This window comes from Pundamilia nyererei, unplaced genomic scaffold (assembly GCF_000239375.1).
Source record: "Pundamilia nyererei isolate P.nyererei 1_Seehausen unplaced genomic scaffold, PunNye1.0 scaffold00012, whole genome shotgun sequence".
NCBI classification, from domain to species: Eukaryota; Metazoa; Chordata; class Actinopteri; order Cichliformes; family Cichlidae; genus Pundamilia; species Pundamilia nyererei.
In genome coordinates, this window is record NW_005187413.1 from 4854624 (window position 1) to 4863814 (window position 9191).

Below are 9191 nucleotides of genomic sequence, written 5' to 3' on the forward strand. Positions count from 1 at the left end.
AGGGACCAAACTATAGTTTATCTTCTGCTTTATCTTCTGACTTCTCTAGAGGAGACATGGAAACGATTTTTTCCCCCTTTTAATACTGCTTCAGGTTTCTACTTCAACTATTTGCATAAAAAATGTCTGTGTTGTTCTTTTAATGATGAACAATTCAGATAAAAATTGACATGATGTAGCAGCCAAAACTTAGGGAAACGTGCCAACACCAGAGGGCACTCTGCTACAACAACAAACCCTGACTTCGCTGTGTTCAGTGCTTCAGCATGTAACAGGAGAGGCATGAGGAGGACTCAGGAAACAGGATGAAGGTGAATTAGGCTGTCTCCTCTCTGATTGAGCTAAACACCTTCGCACTTCTTCTTTTACGGTGTAGAGACTTGTGCTGACAAATACACTGACTCATGCAAGATTATACAAGAAAGTCAATTTCTCTGTGTGTCCGCTGTGGACTAAAGTTTGAGGAGTGCAGTGGAGAGGGTGTGAATGTGTGTGAAAGCGAGAGGGAGGATTTTTTTTTATTTTATATAAGTAGATGATGACATTTAATTGGAAAAGTTGCTTCAAATTTCCTCATTTCTGAAGTTCTTACTATTCAGTGCTGGAACTGTGATCTATGAGGAGGGTGGAAAGAACAACAGACTGTATTTTTATACAAGATTTGAGATAATTTTCTTCCTAATGGCGTAACATTTTATTGCCTTAACAAGACACCCACAAGTGTTTTATCTTCTCCCAGCTAGATGAGTAATCCTCTGCTTCACCTACACAACTTTTTTTTTTCTTTTCTGTTTTTAATTTCTGAGACAGGATGAAGGCAAGATTTTGTCATTTCTTTAATGAGCCCTGGAGTGTGTTTATCAACCAAAAGGGGGATACACAACTATCTAAAGTTCATCTGTTCCTTTATGAAGCTCCAAATGACAACAACAGATGGCTCATGGCACTGAAGAAAACCCCTACAATTAAACAACCCCCTATGAGAAAGCACTTGGTCATGGTGGGAAGGAAAAACTCCCTTTTAACAGGAAAATATCAGCAAAAGCAGGCTCAGGGAGGGACAGCCATCTGATCCAGCTCTAAGGAAGGTTTTAAGCCTACTCTTAAAAGCAGAGAGGGTGTCTTGTCTCTTGAATCCAAACTGGGAGCTGGATCCTGCCTTTTACTTTTAGAAATTCAAGGAATCAAAAGTAAACGAGCAGTCTGAGAGCGAAGTGCTCTGTTAGAATAATAATGTACTATGAGGTCTTTAAGATATAATAGAGGTTAATTATTCACGACTTTGTATCAATTCATCATTGAGCCAATGAAGAGAAGCCAGTAATGGAGAATTGTGTCCAAAAATGCATAACTAATGGAAAATCACACCCCTATACGAGAGAAAAAGAAGTCCACACATGGGAGAAACAGGAAGCAGACAGTGTTTGGCATTCTGGCTTGATAAATGACCTCAGTGTTCAATCAATTAACAAAATAGATGTCGGACTAATCCCTTCAGCAGTGAGATGGTGTAAAATCCTGTGGCACAGTCATGATCCTCAAGTCCCATTTAATCTAATACAGTGCATAATCCTTGAACATAAACTGCATAATAACATGGATGATGGATCTGTTCATGCTACCAGCATTACGGCTGAAGCTCGTTCTTCAGCAGGAAGGGAAAAAATGATGACAAAAGTGAGCCTCTATTTCTGCTTTCCCCATCACTTAGAAGATTAAAAACCCTACACTCCCGCCTCAGGAGGGCCACATCAGACTGGAATCAGATACGCGTCTCTCAAAGGAGAGCTCAGTGACTTTTTAATGGACACTTTCCCCTCTGGGAAAAATGTCTATTACGGGTTGGACACCTTCTCCTCGGATAAAAATGTCTTTAATCACAGGAGAAAAGTACGCAGAGTCAAAGCTGAGAATATGAAGCCTCTTGTCCTGAGGGTGTGCTCTGAATCAATGGCACTGCTTCAAACTGCACTGCTTGTCCATGAAACAACGCTCAATTGCTTTGGAGTGTGAAAGAAGAAAGAACAAAGGCGCAAAGTCAGAAACAAAAATAAAAAATTTTTTTTCTTCCTGGCGTTTTTAAACACAGAACGTGACTCAGACGTTAATCGTTTTTGTCGAGATTAAAAAAAGTTAAATAAAGGGGCTGCACGACAGTTTCTTCTTTGCCGTTTCACTGAGCTTCATTCAGATGCATCACAGATGGCAGACGAAGACGATGCATTGAAAACGATGGCTCACCCGCAGTGAGGGAACACTGAACTCCAGCAGACATCTTTTTTTATTCATCATGTCACACGCCCGAGCCTCAGTCTCAGCCAAAATAGGGAACAGTAATGAAAAAGAGTGCACAGCCTCCCACATCCCTGCTGGATACCTTAGCAGAGCTGCGAGTTTGGCACAGCCCAATAAAATGTGTGGCATGAAAACTCTCTCTGATCTGGAGCAGGTATTGACAAGCTCAGACAAAGCTTTCCTACATTTAAAGCAGGACTCATCTGCCTACCAGATGTTTCATTTTAGGGGTTTTGGTTTCAGCTGCCGCATGGTGTTCATTATGATGATGGTTTAACAAAAATGTGACAGATCGTCACAGATGGAGGAATAGATGACCGCTACCCTTCAATGTCCAAAGGAAACAGCACAAATAAAAGGTGAAGTTAAACGCCAGGTGGTGCTGCACAAAAAGAGCACTAAGGCTGGGTTTGGGTGAAGACTAAATGTTTTGATTTTACACCCTGAGATAAAGCTGTGCTCTATTTTTCTAGAAAATGTGAGAAGGGGGAACAAGGAAAGAAAAGAAGAAATAATAAAGTTAAGAAGTAGATTTAAGATTGATGACCTCTCCTCCAAAATGAAAACTAGTCACGCGTGATGACATGTTGGCACTCAAAAGATAAATAGAGTCCATTTATGTATTGCTTTTTTAGACTTACTGATCATTTAATGTGCTTTAAACTACAACATACATTCACCCACTCCTTCGCTTTCTAAGAAGTATTTACAGCAGCTTCTTAGAGCATCTTTTCCAAGGACACTATGTTTTGCGGACTGGAGGAGCCGGGGATCAATTCTCTGATCCACTGATTTCTTGAGCTGCAGTTGCTATGTAAGTTCTCTATTAAACACTCTGTTCTGTGGCACACTGAGGTGTGCAGACGAGCAGGCTTCAGTTTTCCGAATTGGTATTATGAGAAAAATGAACCGGACTGCTCTGTGGAGTTGCTGCTGATGCACCAGCAAAACAAAGTTAATGAGACAGTGGGGTTTTTCACAGTCATTTATTGTACATTAAAACATTTCCCACAAACCTCCAGTGGCAAAAGCTCACTAGAATATATTCACACAATGATGGGTGCGCAAGGGGGCCCCTCATCAAAAGACACAATCATCATAATTACCATTAAAAGTGTCATAGATACTATCGTCATTTTAACCATTTGCATCACCGTCACCAGTAACATCACCTCACAATAATCTCCTTCTTAATATTTAATATAAAGTCTTAATGAAGCAGACAGCACAAGGGTCTGCAACAAACTGGGGTCAAGTTTTGTTTTAACCTGGGGGGGGTTACTCCAAGGAGGTTTTCCCTAATAACAGATCGAAGAGAGAAAAATAACCCACCGTGTTATCTGGGGGCATTTTTGTTGGGTATTTGAGGCGTGTCAGGTGTTACTCAGCCACATCAGATAACTGGTGAATAACTTGCAGGCCCCTGCAGATCTGTGCAAGCTAAGACAAGCACACAGAATCATCTGCAGAGTCACAAAATTTGACCCTAGTTTGCGTCATACTGCACATACTGCAATCACATCCTACAAAAACAGGGGCACTGCCCCGATTTTTCTTTTGCACGGACAAAACAAGAGGACACACATACAAATGCAAATGTGTACAGAGGCAATGGAAGGTCAAACTGATCCTTTTTTTTGTTCATTTGTAGATTTCCCGCAGAAGAAAAATCTATTAAGCTCTGCTTGATAGCAGGGTATTTTGCAATAAACATTTTGGCCGCTCCGTGGGTATGCCTGGATGGCCAGATGGGTGTTTATCAACCACAACCAAAGCTGGATTTAAAATTATAGCTGCAGCAGGCTGCACAAACACACCCGTGAACATCCCCTCCGAGCGCCTCACGCGTCTCTCAGTGTGCCGGAACTGGCCGAGGGACAAGAGCCTCTTAGAGCAGATTCTGCTCGACTTGTGTTTAACTAATGATAAACAAGAGCACTTGAGGCACGTGTCAAAAACACAAGTGAGCCTCTGAGGACTTCTCAGTGATTCTAATCACAGCGACGGCGGCGGCAGCAGCTTTGGGAATGCAAGTCACAGGAAATATCGTATTACTGCTCGCGTTCATCCATCCATCACCTTTTATTTGATAATTAAAAGTTCCTAAAATGTACAGTTTACACAAATGATAGGATTTAGAATAACAAAGCGAACAACTGGTCTCAGAACTGATCTAGAATGGTCAGATTTTCACATCTGAGAATTTATGCATTTGTCTCTGCTCAGTTCAGTATGATTTACAAATGTTTTTGACATCAAGACAAATGATCAAACGTCAGGCGTTGTGTAACTTAAACATGATCCAGCATGATGAGTTTTTTAAACTACTGATACTTTATACACACACACACACAGACACACACACACACACAAGTATTCATTTCCACCAATGAGCAGCATATGTCTGCACAACCTCATCACCTCAGCAGCCTATGGACTTCTATAATCATTCATTTAGGTGCTGGTGCACACAGAACTGGAGCTTTCTACACAATGATAAAACCTGTACAGACACATGGATGTAGAAGGAACTACCATGGTCTCAGAGACAAGTCAAAAAAAAAAAGTGCCAGCAGACTTGACGAGCAGATCGCTGTCCAACCAAAAGCCAAAATAGGCGCCAAGTGCTGTCAATCACATTCCACAGACAAAGCTAAGCCAACTGTACAGCGCAGAGAAGACAAGTGACCGGTATCCACTGTCCACTTGTTTGGACAGGGAGAGGGAAGGAAAGAGAGAGGGACGTCAAGTCTGAAAAGCCTGAAGCTTGATACAGAGAGCAGAGCCCCCTGGGAGTGTGCAAGGCGGGCCTTAGACAGTTACTTTAAAACTGAGGATAACTTCTGCTGCCACAGACCTCAAAATAAGCCCAGGGGTCCCCACTGTCTCCATTTAATGCCATCTTTTTCATGAAAGATGCAGAATGAGGCTCAACAGCAGGTTGTACCTGTACAGTCACTTCAAGTCAAAAAGAGAAGAAGGAGAAGAAAAAAAAAAAGTTTTTAGTTTTAAGAGCAACATCGAGCACAATTCCAACACCGAACTGAAGGAAATAAGTATTTCAAACACCCTATTTAACATTTTGAAAGTGATTTCTTAAACATCTTTTGAAACACGTGAAACCCGTGGATTCATCAATGACGGATTCATCTGTCAGGACAACTGCGATCACAGAGGCGAGCAGCTCTTAAAGGCGTACAGTGTTGATTCGCAGTGGCTGCACATTCTTGCCATTAGCGTGACTCTGGCCAGGGCTGAAGTAGGGGAAGACCTTGGGGGGGAATTTCTCTCGGTAGGTGTAGAGCCAAGACATGTCGTCTGCATTGTAGAAGATGAGGAGGCCTTTGGGGTAGTCCAGGAACACCCCCACCTTCTCCAGCTTGCTCTTGACATTGAGACGGGTCCAGGGCTCGGTGCAGGCGCTGTACTGGTTCCCGTCGTGCATAACGATGCAGTAGAAGCCGCGGCTCGGCTGGATCTGGATGCTGCCTTTGCGACTGACTGTCTCGCTGGCCACGCCGATCATCCACTGCGTCTTCTCCGACACCATCACCTCCCAGTAATGAACGCCAGACGAAAAGCCCTCTGCACCCAGAACGGACACCTCGACATCAAAGCGCCGAGGGGAGTCCTGCAGAGGCTGTGGATGGAGATTCCCGTAGGCCACGATGGTGCAGTCGTCTGAGAGAATCAGTCTTTGGTGGGCTGTGATGGGGTCGAGGGTCAAAGCTGCTGGCACTGAAGAAAGAAATGAACAAGAGCGAGCATTTAATTTAGTTTTAGATTTAACCCTGAAAAGAGACTGAACAATGACAAATAAAACAAAAAGTAAAAAAAAAAAGAAAGAAAACAAACACATTAATATGTTATGACTCAGCTTAGCCAGACAGAAAAGCAAGGACAGCAGTGTTATTCTCAGCAAGTCCGTTTGCTCCATCATGCTGCCGCTGCAGTGAGTGCTGAGGCAGTGAGTGAAAACTCGAAGACTGCTGGTCACTTTGTAGGAGAGGTGGGGTCAGGGTGATGAAACAGAAAAGTTACCATCGATTTCATCATTTCGATCACAAACTGAAAGTTGGAACAAAAGTTTCGGCTTCATGCTCTGATTCTGATTTGCAGTACTTTGCAAAAAGTCTTGAAAAAGCTTAAAACTTCAGATCCTTCTTATCCATCAGGGAGGCTTCTGATCAGTCCCAAATTTATTCTGCTGCATGACAACAAGCTCAAACCTCCAGGCAGAGTTATGAAGAACTGTCTTCAGGATTTGTGGTTGCTGCTGTTTTTTTAAAGGCACAAGAAGGTGACAGCAGATATTGTAATTAGGGGCATGATTTTGGAGGGTAACTGATACTGCAACAACGTGGCCATATGTTGTCCATGGTAACAATGACAACCAGCCAATCTGGGATAAATCACAATTTCTCTGTTTGCCTTTATTTGGCGAATTGAACCTCTAGTGTTTGCATTATTATCATCATCATGATCATTATTATTATTATCATTATTATTATTATTATTATCATTATTATTATTATCATTATCATCATCATCATCATTGAGTTTCTTATAAGTTAGTTTCTAAAAAATGATTCGGGGGCTTAATTTTTGTGGAATCTTTCTAACATCTGAGTGAAAGCCCAGAGATACCAGTTTCATAAACTTTATCAATCCACACTCACCAAGCTGTGGATTTAAAATTTAATGTTAGTTAGAAATGCAGCAGCTGTGAATGTGGCTGACAACCAAAATCATTTTGTTTGCTCAGATGCTAATCGCTGTTAATTCAACAAAGCTGGTCAATGCCGATGTTTGACCAATAATGTCCCACTAAAGAAAACTTTTGTAACCATGTGCAGTGACCCTGGGATCTCGCTGCCTTTGATATGAATGCTTTACAGACCACTTTCAAAGAGTTGCAATCAGTCTGCTAACAGTTTGTGACTGAATAGGGCCAAAACGTCAATTCTAAGTAATCATGTCACAGACAGGTTGCACTTATCAGTGTGGTTTTACTCAGATTGCTAACATGTTGCCTCCAATCTATCTGGATTTGTAAATTAGACGTCAATTAATTTCAAACCTTCATCAATCTGTCTGAGACTGCAGTGAGTCCAAGTTGGGGTGTGACTGTTTGCACAGGTCACATGATGGGAAGCAACCTGTCTCCAATTGCCTTATAACTGTAAGTCTTTAATGCAGCTACATTTGATTGGCCACCAAAGGAGGGCTGAATGCAATCACCAAGTCTGAGAAACCAGATTTTTCCTAGTGCTAGAAGCCATTTTCACTAGGAGGCACTTTAGTGTGCCTGAACCACGAAACGTAACTTTCTTGTTGTACATTTCTTTTTTGCAAAGCAGACTCTGGTCAAGGTTGGCTCTTTCAATAGCCGTACAGAAGACAAGCGAAACGGACAAATAAATCCTAAAATGTCTGCACTCCAAGCTACTACTGAGTTAAAGTAAGAGGCATTGTGTTATCTTTTGGGAAAACCAAGCATTTAACCCAAACAACATTACAGTATGTATGTATAATTGCTGCCAGAATTGGAGAAGGTGACCAGAGCCCTGGCCTGTGGTAGAGGACGAGTAATGGGTTGTCATTATATGGCACACCCCACTGCAGCTCAACTCCTATTTCAGGAACATGACCTGTGTGCATGTGAGTGTGCGTACACTGTGATGTCGTCTTCATAATGTGTTTTTACATTCTTGTATACATCATATACTTCAAAAATGAAGTGTTCTCATGAGTCTGCACAGGATGCGACCATGTAAAGAGAAGAAGCAGTAATTACAGGGATGGGAGGAGCAGCTTCAGCTCACAGCCCTGCTCGTCTGTAGGAGGCGGGTCTGCAAACGTTTAGTTATAAGGGAAGCACTTCAGGCCAAACAATAACATCTTGTTCTCTTTGCCCTCTTTTATATGAAGCAAATTCAGGAAAGAGAGGGAAGGGCAACTTTCCAGTTCTCCCGTATTTATATCAGCTGGGATAAATGGAGGTGAAATGTCTGGCAGCCTGCCAGTGGACAGCACAATAGCTTCTTCACACAATGACATCTGCAGTGTTTGTTACAATCGAGTCATTAAAATTTCATAAGCGGAGTGCCTCTGTGTGTCATATGAAGAAACATGAAGGCAGACACACATGAGGAGACTCCATTTCCCCGCTGCTGAACATGAGGAAAAAAAAAATAGGAAAAGAGAAAGGAGGGGAAAAAAATGGCACAGGGTCTGGTAGTTATTTCTGCTAACCCATCAGTGACAACAAGGGATGATGGGAAGAATGTCTTTGTTGCATCTCTGGCAACTGCTGGTGATGGATCGTAACCAATTGTTCCATTTGGCAGGCAGTCAAGGGAGGCCAAGAAAGTGCCCGGCCTCCACTCAGCCAGCAACAGGCTGAAATGAGAGAATTGATTGAGGGAGTAAAAAAAAAAAAAAAAATCCTCAGCACATTATTTTAAATAATCTCCTCTGAGTGAGTGATGACTGTAGGGCAGAGATGGTAGAGCTCCTCTCAGGACCGCAAACACAGGAGGACATTACCAACCTGCAGGTTCGATTACAGACGAGAAAGAAGCTCAAAAGCTTTCCAGAAATATTAATGCTGTATCTTCCAACACTATATTTGTGAAGAAAATTAGATTATCAACCTATTCTAGGCTCCATCTTCTATGGAAGATGTGGTTACTTGTTTTCTATCCAGGTTAGTTGAGATGATTAATTCCTTTCTAATATCCTTGGGTAAAATATAAACACAACAGCTAGAAACCGGGTGAAAAGAGTAAGTATGGCTGTGTCCAAACACCACCAAAGCCAGAAGCCAGCTCTTTTAATTTCTCTGATTAACATGTAAAGTCTTGTCTGTTTAATATGGACAAATAAAGTATAAC

At 42.0% G+C, this 9191-nt stretch overlaps 1 protein-coding gene across 2 annotated transcripts in view; it reads right to left on the reverse strand.

Annotated features, from left to right (window-relative positions):
- Nucleotides 1–3269: 3269 nt before the first annotated feature.
- trim62.1 (tripartite motif containing 62, tandem duplicate 1) overlaps nucleotides 3270–9191 on the reverse strand; it is a 43477-nt gene continuing 37555 nt past the window's right edge. For both annotated transcript variants that reach the window (XM_005724620.1, XM_005724621.1), the window contains one exon: nucleotides 3270–6033. In XM_005724620.1, coding sequence (XP_005724677.1) covers nucleotides 5483–6033 — 551 coding nt within the window. In that variant the 3' untranslated portion in view covers nucleotides 3270–5482. The remainder of the gene's footprint in view (nucleotides 6034–9191) is intronic.